Raw genomic sequence first — 14,935 nt, 5'->3', positions numbered from 1 at the left:
CAGTAAACACTCAAGCGCTCAAGTGTGTGAAGATTCTCTTTAAGACCTTTATGGTTAGCTCATAATTATCTTTTCATGAGCCTTTTCTCATTCTCTTGCCTCATTTCCTAACTTAATTTAATGGGGAATGAGCTCATTATTCAGTTCAGTGTTCATAAATATCAGTGAATATACTGTGGCAGAGAAGGGAAGGGTAATTGTGATCTGGGTTCTCTACCATGGAAATGTTCTCAGAAATCATGTACAATCCACCTACTTCTTAGGGAAATGATGGGAATAGAATTGAATAGTAACTATTATGATCCTAATGTCTCATTCAGGCTTTAGAATGCAATGCCAGTCAGAGTCAGTTTGGCTGGCAGAGGGGGCAGTTTTTCTGTCTATAAAGCTGTGCTGTCTGCCTGTTCATTCTATCCTGTTTTCCAGTTAACAAGAGACATTTGAATAGTTTCAACCTCTTCTTGCTGAAGTTGTGTTTTAGAGGTTTATTTTTTGTCCTTAATAAAAATGCTTTTGAATAGGCATGTGGCAAACTTAAAATAAAATTCTCTTATAATGTGTTGCGATATCCCACCTATTGAGGTTTTATACATTAAGTGAAGATTTCTATAGTGGAGAATTAGGATTACAAGTAAGTAATTTTCTCATCTGTATTGTGTGATGCATTCAAACCAAGAGTCCTCAATTGACACTGTATCCTGTCCTATCCTACATTGACTTAGTTTCACTGTTTAATTGGGCTTACCACCATGACGGTCATATTATCACCTTTTTGTAAAATTCCTAATTCTTATTCTCTGACAAGCAGAAGATGAGTTTGCAGTATTTCATTATCAGGTTTTAGATATCACACATCGCACATGAAGTTTCAATGTGTCCAGAATAAAGAGGTGTTTGCTTTTCAACTCTGATCAGTTAACCTTGGAGGGTGGGAGGGAGATGAATTGCTTGATGCTTTGGAAGGGTCTAGGAGAAAACAGATTATTTCCTCTTTTTTCGTTACTTTGCCCTGGAAGCATTTGTATGCTCCATTGGCTTAAGAACACATCCCTGCGCTACCATCAAACGCGTAATAACGTGGTCTCCCTTCTTTGCCCTCTGGAGTCGACTCCCTGATTGGAGGTTGAAATGGGTTTTCGGTAGAGAGCATATCTTTTTTTTTTTTTTTTTTTTGTCAAACATATTTTTATTGAAATTTTTTCAAAGTACATCATAGGTTATTACCATCATTGTACACCTCACAGGGAGTGTTGCAGGTTGCGACAGGACGAAAATTGTACATAATTACACAATGCTAAGTATTGACCCTATCCCGTTCCCATTGTACTGCTGAAATAAAGGGTACAGTTTCTGACAACAACGGGGCTTAGGGCAACTCCTTGTAGTCTGTATGTGAAATCAAATGATTTAAGTAGGTGTCCCATCTTTCTTTTGTGTTGGAAATTTTCCAAATCTTTCCACACGGAAGGTGCCACAAAGAACGTACTAAAGTCATATAAAAACAACTCCCAACCAGAGATTAACGAAAACAAGAGAAAAAGAACCCCCCCCCACCTCCCTTCCCCCCCCCTACAATGGTGGCGGCATCATCAATACAGTTTATTCAACTTGTGTTAATCGGCGGTAACTCAATATTGAAAGAGATGAAGGGCTCTGACGGAGGAAGGACAGACAGCCGATGGTAGTCCACGTGAGAGGAAGGTGACTAATGGGCCCCATTTAAATGCAAAATTCTTATAATTGTCCCTAAAAATATCTGACATTCGTTCCAAGCTAAGCAGTTTCCATAATCGAGAATGCCAAAGGGAAATTGCTGGAGCTTCCCTCCTCTTCCAGGCGGCTGCCAGGGTGACCTTCGCCGCTCCTATACAGAGCCACATGATTCTTATCTGCTCGGGTCTGGTGCTCAAGGTAAGGGTCGCGTGGTCCCAAAAGGACACCTGCCATGGTCGTTGGGATGGGGTATCCTAGCATATCTTTTATGTGTGCGAGTATTCCGTCCCAAAAGGGGCGAATAGTCGGGCAGTCCCACCTAATGTGTTGGAAGTCCCCCAGGAGCCCGCATTCCCTCCAGCATCTATCGGAAGTGTTGGGAAAGATCTGCTTAAGCCTGGACGGGTGGAGATACCAGTCCATCATGGTCTTAAGGTGGACTTCCCGGAGTTCTATGGAATGATTGAATCTTGTGATGTTGGTCCATAAATGTGCCCATTCGTCGTCGAAAATACCGCGCTGTAGTATTCCTTCCCACATGTACATATATCGTGGTCATGAAGAGAGCGTGGTAGTGAGTAGGAAGTTATATATAAACGATATCACCCCTTTCATAGAAGTGGTCTTGGTGAGGAAGGACTCAAATTTTGTGAGAGGACGGGTGGCCGCCTCACCTACCTGAGGTGTAAGGGCCCAGTGCATCAACTGATTATAATGGTATCTTTCTGTATTCTCTGGGCCATAGTCCCGCTTGCAGTTGTCGAAGGTGAGGGGATCAAAGTTATGAAAAAGGTGTGTCAGAGCAAGGCATCCTCCCTCCCTCCAAGCGTCAAAAGGCCCCTCTTGTAAACCTGGGGGGAATGCGGGGTTAAAATGGAGTGGTGTGAAAGGCGAGGGGAAAGAGGTCCACCTATCATCTCCAGCGACCGAGTCCCACACCTTCAGGGTGGTGCGCGTGGGGGTGCTAATGTAAGCATTCTTGGGTCTGTCCTTTTTGGGGCGCCACGCCAGATCCCATATAGTCCTCCCCGTCACACTGCGATCCATATACAACCAATGTTTATCGGACTCCTGTTTTGACCACTCAGTCATGACTCTAAATTGCGCAGCTTTATAATATAGTGTTATATCTGGGAGTCCGACTCCACCCCGGTTCGAGAGCGACGCAATAGGGTGAAAGAGAAGCGGGCGCGTCCCCCTTGCCAGATGAAGTGCAGAATCATAGTCTTAACTCGCTGAAAAAAAGTCTCTCTCCAATTCTATGGGTAGGGCCTGAAATAAATAAAGGAGTTTAGGAAGGAGTGTCATTTTCACAGCGTGTATTCGGCCCAGCCACGACAAAAAAAGAGGTTTCCACTTCGTGAGCTCTGTTTGGATACGAGTAAGAATGGGAGGGAAGTTAGCAGTGTAGAGCCCCTCTATCTTAGGTGTTAGGCAGACTCCCAAGTACTGTACAGAGGAAGTGGTCTATTGGAGAGGAGTAAGATACTGGATCCTGCTAAGTTCTGCTTGCGGGAGTGTGAGGTTAAGGATGTACTATTTGCCTAGATTTATTTTGAAGCCTGCTACCGCTTCAAATCGCTCAAGTTCCGATTGTAAAGGTGGGAGAGACGTGTCAGGGTCGGAGAGTGACAAGAGGACATCATCCGCAAAAAGTGAAATTTTGTGTGAGTCTCCACTGAATGGTATCCCCTGGATATCAGGATTAGCTCTAATCGCCAATGGTTCAATGCTAAGGGCGAAGAGTAGGGGTGAGAGGGGACACCCCTCTCTGGTGCCTCTAGAGTGGAAGAAGGATGGTGAGTCTACTCCATTGACCGCAACTTTAGAGCGGAGTTGAAGGTAATTAGCTCGGATCATAGTAAGAAATATAGGCGCAAATCCGAAGGCCGTGAGGGTCTGAAATAAGAATGTCCAATCTACCCTGTCGAAGGCTTTCTCAGCGTCTAGCCCTACCAATACAGTGGGGATTTGACGTCGGTTGGCCTTCTTTATTAGATGTACAATTCGGCGGGTGTTATCGTGCGTTTGCTGACCCTTAATAAATCCCGATTGGTATGGGTGTATAAGATCAGGCATGAGATCATTCATTCGTTTAGCTATAATGGAAAAGTATAGTTTTGCGTCAAGATTTAGCAGAGCTATAGGCCGATATGAGGGACATATATGGGGGTCCTTCCCTGGTTTGGGTATAGCAGAGATCATGGCTTCAGACATAGAGCCGGTGGTCTCACCCTTTTCAGCCATCCTGTTAAAGAGCCGCGTGAGATGTGGAGTGATGTCAGGAGGAAAAGTTTTATAGAACAGAGCGGTATATCCGTCCAGTCCCGGGGCTTTGTGGGGCTTAAGGGCTTTAATAGCAGTGTTGACGTCGTCAGAGGTGATGGGGGCGGTGAGTAAATCGTTCCATTCAGGAGAGACCTGAGGGAAGTGTAGTGTCCGAAGATCATCCCGCTGGGTGTCTGAATCAAATCGATCCCTAGAATAAAGGGTTTTGTAAAATGAGCCGAACATCTCTGCTTTTTCCTCATCTCTATGTGTAAGCTCCCCATTGGGTCCCTATATACCACCTATGTACTCTCTCGTTTGTCTTTTATTTGCCTAGCGAGGTGTTTGCCAATCTTGTTGCCCTGGGAATAAGAAAAGCGTTGCAGTTTGAGAAGTGTGAATTCTGCCCTATTGTTATAAATAGCTTGAAGTTTACCCCTGAGCGCAGTCAGAGTGCGAAGAGTTTGCCTTGTGGTATTCAATTTGTGGGCATGTTCAATAGAAGCCACTTCTTTCTCCAGCATTTCCCTCTCTCTGGTGCATTGCGCATTTAGCGCAGAGTTAAGGGCGATACATTTTCCTCGGAAGACTGCTTTAAACGTGTCCCAAGTGGTATTCTCCGATGTATCCTCCGGTTTATTAATGTCAAAAAATTCAGTGATGGTTTCTCTTAGCTTAGTGCAGGATTCCTTGTCCCGCGTAAGCGAGGTCGGGAAGTACCACCTGGGAGTAGCTGAAACATTTCCACTCCAGGACAAACATATTGAAAGTCGGCTGTTATCCGATACAGAAAGAGGGAATATTTTAGCCTCTTGCAGTGTGCCCATCAAGGTTTGGCTAATAAAAATATAATCGAGTCGGGAAAATGTACGATGGACATGAGAATAAAAGGTGTAGTCTTGGGAGTGGGGATAGAGTACGCCAAGCATCCAAGAGGCCCATGTCGTGGAAGTGTTGTTGAGTGTCAGTGGAAAAGGAGCCCTTTTCCGAGCGATGTGGGTGCGTGCTATCTAGGTCTTTCTGCCAGGTCGGGTTGAAGTCGCCCATGAGTACCATCGGCCCCTCCACAAAGTCTAGTAGCTTTCCCATTAGTGTTTTTAAGAAAATCGTCTGTCCAGTGTTGAGGGCATATACCGCTATGAAGGTGCAAATTTTCCCCATCACACGACCCTTGACCATAATCCAACGGCCATCTTTATCGTTTAGGACGTCTAGGGGTTGACATTTTATGGAGGAATGGAATAGAAGCGCTACTCCTCTGTTTCGTAGGTGCTGAGGATCTATAAATCAGTGGGTAATGTTTGTTGGAGGCGTGTGTACTCAGCTCTGGCTAAGTGCGTTTCTTGCAGGGCCACTACATCAAGATGGTGATCAATAATATACTTCCATATTTTTTGGCTTTTTTGAGGGGGAATTAAGGCCCTTAACGTTCCAGGTTTCAATGGTGATAGTCATCGTGTTGGAGGGAAAAACCTTATCTCATTGAAAACCCCACCTGCCCTATCGTGTCCCCAGAAATGAATATACCACCATCTAGCGCCATCTGTAAATACATTGAGGTCAGAAAACCTATCAGAACAAAATGTTAAAAAGCCGCCACCATGTCCCTCCCGTTCCCTCCCCTCAACCCCCGAAAAAAATGAAAACGAACATGAACAAAAAATGCGATAGAAAAATCGCTGCCAGGTCCCTGTTTAGGGAGTAGGAAGCCCCTCAGGGACTAGGGGGGACAACAGGTCCGTGGACCCCGTCCGTGCCCATCCCAGAGCAGTTCAAAACAGGGGAAAACATCTTTGTGCAGCTGAGGAATAGCCGGTAGGACAGTTCCATACCTGGTAGCAATAAGAAGACAGTACTCCTGCATTGGAAAGTAAAACATGGTGCATTGTCCCGGTTAACAAAGAAGATATCAACATGCGGTTATGACGCAAGTATCAAAACGGAACTAGCTTTAGAAAAGAGATAGTCACTGTTCTTAATTATAGAGGTGAAGTAAGTCACAGCATTTCCATATCACGATTGAGTGTCATGAGCCCGGGGAGCAGGGCCACAGAGAGAACCGGAGCGTAGGATTGCGGACAGAAGCAGGTTACTGTCAACTTCCCCGGACTGCCCCCAAAGTCGCCAGCATCAACAATGAGTGTACGTGATACTATGGGTCCCAGGCCAGTCGCAGAGTTTATAGACAGCACAGTTCCTATGATGCGATCGCTGGGATATCATCTGCGGCCCCTACGCGAGCCCACAGACCATGCAGACGTCGATGATGGACCTCTAAGAAACTCTGTTTATCCTGTGTGGAGCCATTTTCCTCTGAGGGGAGACCCAGAAGGTCCAAACCTTCCTTTAGGTCAGTGATATGGCGCTGTTTGTTATTAAATTCGAAACTGAGTCCAAATGGACAGGTCCATCTGTATCTGATTTTATCATCTCGCAATTTAGAGGCGATGGGTTTGAACAACTGTCTCCGTGCCAGGGTAGCCGGCGCCAAATCTTGGTATATGGCACACGGGTGGTCTTGGAAGGAAGTGGACCCTTTCATCCTGGCCGCCTTGAGCACTGCCTCTTTTTAACTTTATAGGAGTGGATTTTCGCCAGTATATCGTGGGGTCTCTTCTTCTCGCCGGTCTGCAAACCACACGGTGGACCATTTCCAGTTTTATTTTGAGGGGTTGGGGACCCAGGACCTCTGCGAAGAGCCCCTCCATGAAGACCCCCAGGTCCGGCCCCTCCATGAAGACCCTCGGGTCCGGCCCCTCCGCGCCCTCTTCCAGGTCCCTGACGTGTATATTCTCCCTCCGTGCCCTGTTTTTGAGGTCTTCCGCCTCGAGCTGCGTCTGGTGTAGTTGATCTCAGAGAGTGCGGACGTCTTCACGTAGCTCAGTGGAAAGTTTCTCTTGTTCTTGGTGTTGCGCCTCCAGATCCAATACTCTAGCGCCCAAAGAGTCCACGTCTTGTTGGAGGGAGGTCAGTCTCTCCGTAAAATCCGTCCTCAGTTGCTCCATGGAAGATTTGATGTCCTGGCCGAGGTCATTTCGCAGCTCTGTTTTAAAGTCTTTAAATATGGCCAGGAGGTCCGCCTTTGTGAGGGCCATGGTGGTGGTTTCGACGTCGCCGCGTAGCGTCTGGCGTTAATCTGATGGTGCGAAGAAGTCTGATACCTTGTTGGATGTCCTGTTCGTCCCCTTCTTTGGCGGCATACTGGCTGGCCCTGGAGGACCCCAGTTGCAGTGATGTAGGCGGCAAGAGGGCTCGAGCACTAATGCGAGGGGCCTTCGATGCTGAGGATTAGCGGAGACAAGACTGCTGATAACCCAGAGGAGCGGGTATAACCACCGTCAGCACGTGGACCTCTGAATGCTGTACAGGTTGGCCTGCTGTACGGTTCGCGCCAGTGGGTAGAAGTACGATCAGCTCGTCAGGAGTAGAGGCAAGGCCTGTGCCTGATGTGGTTCTTCGCTTTACATGCGGCGAAGAACGGCAAGGCACTAGAGCACAACAGAGGCCTCGCTCAGGGATCAATGTCAGCCACCCAGCCGCAAGCCGATGTCACACACAGCATCTGCGGGTCCCGTTATGATCAGTCAGCGCCGTGCATTAGTCTTCCTTCTTAAAGCAGAATGGGCACCATTTTGTGGGTGCAGGGCTTACACAGGAGTTGGACAAATGTAGGTGAAGACGCTCGTGGAGGGCTGGCGAACGCGCCCCAGGGCCAAGAGTGTGCAGCAGATTATTGTATCCTCCAGAGGAGTGCCTGGGAAAAGTTAGACATGGGGCCACGAATCCATGTGTGTAGACGGCGGAGCTGATTTTACATGTCGGCCGCCATTTTAAAGTCAGGCAGGCGGATTGCGGAGTGTCGCGGCATGGGTCGCTCTCCGGGAGGTGTCAGCGTGAGAGTCTCAACGTTCACGATGGTCTTGCGCCTTACCTCAAGTAGCAGGCCTGAGGTCAGGGTTCCCATGCATCAGCCTCTGCAGCCTCCTGTGGAGCCTTCCACTTAACCCCACACGATAGCCCCCATTTTGACGGGCGCCGGCTGTCTCCTGCAGGGTCGCACTGGGACTGCTACCGTGGCGTTAAAAGCAGGTAAGGTCCCTCTGCTTATGCGCTACATCTTCCGCTCGGTGCAGGAGCGGTTTGCAGCACTCAGGATTCCGTAAAGCCGCAGTTATCTGCTCCAGAAAAGCGCGCGGACTGGGAGCTGAGACGGGCTGCGTCCGGTCGGCCATCTTGCCTGGCCACGCCCCCCCCCCTATCTTTTTTTTAACTTGTAATTCTACTCAAACCACAACAGCGGTGCCTTGATTGCTCCTAATCCCAATAACAAACATCTATTTTGCACTGAAATATATTAATTCAAATAAATGATCTTTTTAAGTTGTATCAGAAACTAATTTGCTTTGATTTCCTTTTAATCGTGTCAAACCTTTTACACAGTGAACTAATATGTAACCTTTAACCTGCGTCTTACCTTTCAGCTGTACCTTCTTCTCCAACTAGTCGCATGACTGCCCCACCCAAAGGTAATACTTTCTGGCTACACTGATTCTCCTGACTGGTGTCTGCACAACCTTACTGTGACATGCATGTCCATATGTAAAACTGTACAACCATGTGCCGTGCAATTCGTGAGTGGCACCTATAGACATTGTAATATGCCTGAGACTGTCTATAGGCGAGATGACTGTGAAATGCAGTTGAACAACATGCATATACCGTAGCATGACTTTATCCTCAACATAGAGAACACCTCTATCCTAGTGTCACCTGTAGAACGATAATATATATGGGAATGTATGGTGTCTCTTTTGATTGTCAAATGTTGGTTTAACAGGCCTTTGTATTAATTTTAACCTGTGTTTATTTGTGAGACTTAATGCACATTTGACATGTTGTGTACTTATTTATTTTACTCTTCCAGTTGATTAAAATTAAAAATTCACAGAATGATATAGATCTACTGAATTATGGCTTATACATATGGCATAATTGCCATCACTTATAGATTTTAAAAAGTGTTTTGTGATAATTACCAATCATATATATTTGTGTGTCTCTGTATGCCTTCTTTCGGTTTGTAGATAGACCTGATCGCCCACGGGACTTGGAGATGACTGACTTGGCGGAGAGGAGTGTGCGGCTTACGTGGATTCCTGGAGATGACAATAACAGCCCCATTACAGGTCAGTGTGAACCCTGACTTGAGATCCATTGTATCTCTATTTAAAATCCCTTTCTGATGACAGATCACTGTGCAGAGCGGCCAACAAGGAGACTATCCAAATTATATTCTAATAGGAACTCTAGAGAAAATAATAACCAACCACCAGTCATTGTGGACCATGTAGACAATAATAACCACTCGTTGGTTAGCAAGAACTCTTGATACATGAGACAACAACTTTATTGTACATCAATCTGATGCTTAAAGAGAATAGTAGCCAATTCCAGGTCACTAAGAACTTTGACTGACAAAACAGCCCATTCACAGTGTGAAACTGGCATAACTGATGAGAGTATTTCCTACAGCATCAAATGAAAGGACAAGCCAGAGGCAGGTTTTTATATTCCTGGTGGTCACCCTACAGAGGCCCTCCCTTGTCGAAGTACTCTGGAAATTGCTATTTATGACAAATAAACTGCTAATTAGGTGGCATACTTAGATTTCCTATATTGTTCTAGTGCGCCTAAAGTAGCTAAAGGGTGTGTCAGGAATGCCCAAAAGTAGCTAAATGAATGGAAAACTTCCAAACTCCAATTAATTTAATGTTAAGTGAAAATTGAATAAAAAAGAGTCCCCTTCTGCCACACCCGTACTTACCCAAACTTACAAAATGAGAAACAAGCTGGTTTGCTTCTGTTCAGCCACATAAGCTTCTTTCCAGATGTATCTGATAGTGGCCTGCACCAGGGAAACACACCTTTGTCTTTTTCTCTTCACAGTACTTGCTCTTCATATTAGTTGAACCGCAAACAGATTGCACTTACCTTACAGTGTTTCTCTGGTAAGCTTAGATAAGAAAGGAGCGTATATCAGATCCTTACTGGAGGCCCAAACTTACAAAAAGAGAAACAAGCTGATTTGTTTGAGTGCAGCCACATAGCCTTCTTTCCAAATGTAATGATGGCTTGCACCAGACAAAACCTTGCAAAAGTGTCTTGGTATTTTCTGTTCATAATGGTTGAACTGCAAACAAATTGTCCTTCCACGTACAGTATTTTTGGTAAGCATATAGAAGAAATCAACGTATATGAGATAAAAATGAATTTGTAGGAAACGGTGCGAAACAGAGAATATTCAGGACCTATTTGTTCACAAGAGGAGCTATCTCAGCAGAATATCAACTTTGGCAAGTTTTTGGAGGTAACTGGATGCTCGTTTTTGCAGTAGAGATCCACATGTTTTTTGGCAATGGCAGATTGCTCTTCGATCTTTCCCATGCACTCTGAATGCCAGGATACCTCCTTTACTCTTAGACATTTGACTGTTCACAGCCGTAAACCTACTGATGCCATTATTCGCTGTATCAAATCCGGCAGAGGTCTATCTGACTGTATCAGAGCAATGAAACGTTCTTCCACAGGTCTCTGTAAGGAGGCATGTTCTGTGACATTCACTGACGCTCCACTTACACATCTCTTCAACTAGGTCTGCCATTTCTCCCTATCCTCAATAGGTACACCTCATTGCGCCTGTAGGCAATTACTTTCAAAGTGTGTGCAGTAGAAATAAAACAATCAGAATGCCTTTGTCTCGGTCAGGTTCAGCCTGCAAATTGTGGGACCCGTTTCCAGGAGTATTTCGTGGAGAGTATTTGTCTATCTTCATTATAGTGATGGTCCTTAAAGTTGCAGAACGTCATTGTGCATGTTATAATGCTCATGCAACTGAAGTTTATTTTTGTATGGGCTTTTTTCCCTCTCTCTGTATGTGTCCCTTCCCTGGAGCATACTCTCATTACTTGTGTCCTTACGCCGCAAACTTTACAGGCACTACTTTTTGTTTTTGGTTAAGCATTCCAAAAGAGTGCATGTGTTTTCCAGTTGTCTCCCTTGTGGATTTCTCCTCCCCACTCTACTACTGTCTCCCACCTGTGTGCTTCTCTCACGCCCCCCTGCGTTACGCTTGCTTTTAACCCCTGTGTTGGTTTTTCGCTGGTGTGCTTCTCCTTTGAGTGCTGCTTCCCCCTCCAACCTGCCCGCTCTTCTTTGTTAAGTGCTGTATTCATATTCCACCTGCCCACTACCCATTCCTGCTACCTCTTAACCTGCACGCTCCCTGTTGTTTCAACTACACTTTGTAGTCCCATCCCTGCTGCTCCGTCCCAACTGCCCCCTCCCACCTTCCTGCTCTCTATTCTGCCCCAAACACCCACCCACCACAAACATCATCCTCTCTTTTTTAGGTTGAGCCTAAATGCAGTACGCATGTGCTGCTCTGCGAGGCATGCTGTAATCCCTCTGGTGGCTTTGACATGCCCACTGTGTTTTCGTTGGTGGTCTTTCGTTGGTGAACAGTGTGCATTTGTCCTGCCTTGTGCCTGTTTTGTTCCCGCCTTGCGGACTACCCCGGCTACATTGATCCTTTCATTATTAGCCATATGTTTTGTTTTACTGCACTACTTTTTCTTTCCCCCCTCTCCTCTCCGCTCGCTGGCACACGGCACTGCTTCTAGTGTAAACATAGTAAGCTGACGGCATTTAAATTCTTCAACACCTTCACACAACGGGTGCTACCTTGCCCCCTCATCCACATAGCACGGCTTTCCTGTGTTACATATTTCTATTTTTATTTATTCACCTCTTTGTGTGCGCGAAGCTTCAATTGATCGTAAGCAAATACCCCACCCTCTTCAAATCAGTGTAGTACTACTGCGCTCCTTGCACAGACCGGTTTTTCCCCCTGTGTCTGATTTTCCAGAATCAGCGCTCTTGTTTTTTTAAATCTCAGGCTCAGCAGCTCTGGATGTTAGGCTTTTCCATCTAAACACGTTCAGCTCAGCTGACGACATTTCAATTCTCTAATCCGTTCACACAATGTGAGCTACCCCACCCCCTCATCCACCCAGCAAGACTTTCCAGTGTTATTCACTAATCACCACAATACCTCTGTGTGCGCAAGGCTTCCAGTGATCCGTTGATTTTCAGTGATGATAAGAAAATGCCTCACCTTCCTCAAAATAGTGTTTGGTGTACAGCAATTCCCCTGCTACCCCTCCTCGCACAGACAGGATGCCGACAGGGAGCAGCAATCAGAGAGGGAGCAGGCTCTGTACACTCACTCCCACCTCCCTCTGTTACGGAAAGCTCCACTGCAGGCGTGGTAGGTGCTTTACAATATTTTTCTGTGTTTTGCGCTATGGGAAGGGCCTGGATAAGGGATACATTTTAGTTGCTCTCTAATTACAGGAGGTGATCGGGATAATTGTTGTACTGTTGTTTGCAGTGCCCTCCTACCAGGAAAATCGTAATGGGCTGTTCCCTGCGATAAAAGTATGTTATTTTCTGTTTTTCTTGTAGTTGGTGGTTGCAGCTTGACAGACGTTATTGGCTTGACGGTGTAAAGTGTGCCACATAATCTCTTGTTAGTGCTTATTAATATTCCAAGTTAAAACATCAGGTCTTTCCAGATTGCCACACCCATGTCATAATAATAATAATCTGAATTTGATACTCCGCAGTTGCACGTGGGTAGCCAGAAAATAAAACACCCTTTCACTTTAAAACACATCTCTAAAGGCGGCAAGGTGCGATAGAACCTCAACCTTCCCAGAAGGGTTTCTTTCACCCTTTCATCCTCAATTCACTCATCGACTTTTGGAACTATCTAGCCTTCATCTATCCATTAAGTCACCTTCCAATATTTACTTTTACATTTCCTACCATCATTCTCTCCACCTTTCTCTTTTTCTTCTTTTCTTTTGTTCTTTCCTTTCACCAGTTCTGTTTTCCTTTCACTGCTTTTTCGTTTTTTGGTTTTACCCTTATTCCTTCCTCCTCACAGTTTGTCTCCCCTCCAACCAAATGTGAGCCACTGAAAAGGAACTTAAGAACCAACACTGAGAGAGTGGCTCAGAATGTATTCCATTGAGTACAGATTATTATTTGCCGGACGTTATGTGCTTTTGCTGAATAATATTGCAGGCATTGCACTTTTTTTTTTACTTGAGGGGCAGCTTATGTTCAACACATAGGGACCAATTTGATTATGGCGATGCCTATTTTAAAAAGTCATGACTAGGACAGTAGGAATGACTTATTTATTGTGAAAATCACATTCTAAAGCCAAGTGGTGTTGTGATGAATTGTAATTGCATTTTCTTAATGCTGGTAGGCAGATAATCTGTTACTGGGAGCCTCAGACTACCATAGCAGTAGGCAAGTACTTTGATGCAAACAAAAATACGGAAAAAAATTACATTATCATTTACAATGCCAATAGCTCTAACTTTCACAAATGCGAGACCTATTGCATTGCATATGCTTGTTTTACTATTTTGCTATGTTGCGCAGCATCTAGCTGATGCAACATGGCTAAAAGGCATTGGCAAAATCAATAGATTCCAAAGGCTATACCTAGTGATGCTACCAATGATGCTTCTCTCTGCCAGTGTAGTTATGGTCAGAACAGAGTTTCCATAAGAAAGGCATTTTTTAAATGCCTTTGGCGATGTTTGACAAATCTGCACGAAACGTTCATCCAATTTGTCTCCTTCATAGAAAGTTTCATGCTGTTCACTCTAGCAGGCTCAAAGAAAAATGAGTTTTCCCAAAAGTGTGATTTCTAATTTAATCCTCATAGAAAATTTTGCTCTCCGATACAGTAAAATAGCTGAATGGAATTATACTAAACTTGGCAAAAATTTAGAACTTTACTCAGGAATTGTGCTTTTCTTAGCTTGGTTTAAATCTGTGTCGCAGTTTTTGAGAAATAGTGTATGAACAGAGGCTCAACGTCAGCATGAAGTAGTTAAATTTAAGAAAAAGATAGAGATTTCTGGACATTTGAGGATTTATGGATATCCGCGAACATTAAAATTCAAAAATTAAGTAAAACCTATTGGTCATCAACCTTTTCAGATCCATGAAAGAATATGATTGTCTGTCGCAACATTGAAAGAAAACATTACAGCAGCAATTACAGGACTCAGGGACTTGGTCCCTGAGTCTTGAAAAAAAAAATGAAAGTGCACATAAGCTGGCAGTGTGTTTCAAATATTAGATGTTGTTGCAGAATCTACACATGCCTGGTGATGCAGCCTACTCCCATTGTACATGGTCTGCAATGGGTGTCGAATGGCTACAGAGGTTGGGTCACAGGTCCTGGCTGGAGTCCATGAAGTGTTCAACTTTGACACCTCTAGCCTCACTCCAAAACCAGACAATCAAAGGCCGTCTACTGTGGGCATTATACACCCACGAAGAATGGATTGCAGAGACTGGCCAGAGATCACAACTCTCCATCCCACTCTCCGCTGTGCAGAGCCAAAGGCTATCTGTGGACTTTGGTGCTTAAGATCATGCACAGACAGTCCCCTTCAGTCTGTGAAGCTCACCTCGGGCCTGCAGCCTACCACTACTCTGTGCCGTTTGTGTAGCTTTGAGAATAGATTCTACGGACACAGTCCCTGGCATAGTTAGGATACCGGGACTTACCATAAAAATAGGATATGTAGTCAGCCCCTGCTGCACATATGTGTAAGCCATGGCCTGTAATAGTTATCAATATATTTACAAACGTTTTCTACTGAGACTGGAGCTGGTCCCTACTAGCCACAGCCAAAATGTGTGAACAGCAATATATGATATAAAAAAAGAAATTCACAAAAAGAATGTTATATTGAAGTTGTGGTCCTCCGAAATTCACTGGGCAACGCAGTTAACGTACAGTAAGGGTTACAAAACTAAAACTAAAAACCACTGATTCACTAGGTAAGGTTCAGTAAACTAA

At 44.9% G+C, this 14,935-nt stretch overlaps 1 protein-coding gene across 2 annotated transcripts in view; it reads left to right on the top strand.

The window, feature by feature from the left end:
* Nucleotides 1-14,935, top strand: part of NFASC (neurofascin) — a 1,241,670-nt gene that overhangs the window by 898,557 nt on the left and 328,178 nt on the right. For both annotated transcript variants that reach the window (XM_085627649.1, XM_085627634.1), the window contains exons 18-19: nucleotides 8,463-8,507; nucleotides 9,066-9,167. In XM_085627649.1, coding sequence (XP_085483775.1) covers nucleotides 8,463-8,507; nucleotides 9,066-9,167 — 147 coding nt within the window. The remainder of the gene's footprint in view (nucleotides 1-8,462; nucleotides 8,508-9,065; nucleotides 9,168-14,935) is intronic.

The sequence above is a fragment of the Triturus cristatus genome, chromosome 1_1, assembly GCF_964204655.1.
Source record: "Triturus cristatus chromosome 1_1, aTriCri1.1, whole genome shotgun sequence".
Taxonomy (NCBI): Eukaryota; Metazoa; Chordata; class Amphibia; order Caudata; family Salamandridae; genus Triturus; species Triturus cristatus.
Note: the sequence above shows the minus strand (reverse complement) of the source record. Positions and strands in the feature narration are given on the sequence as shown.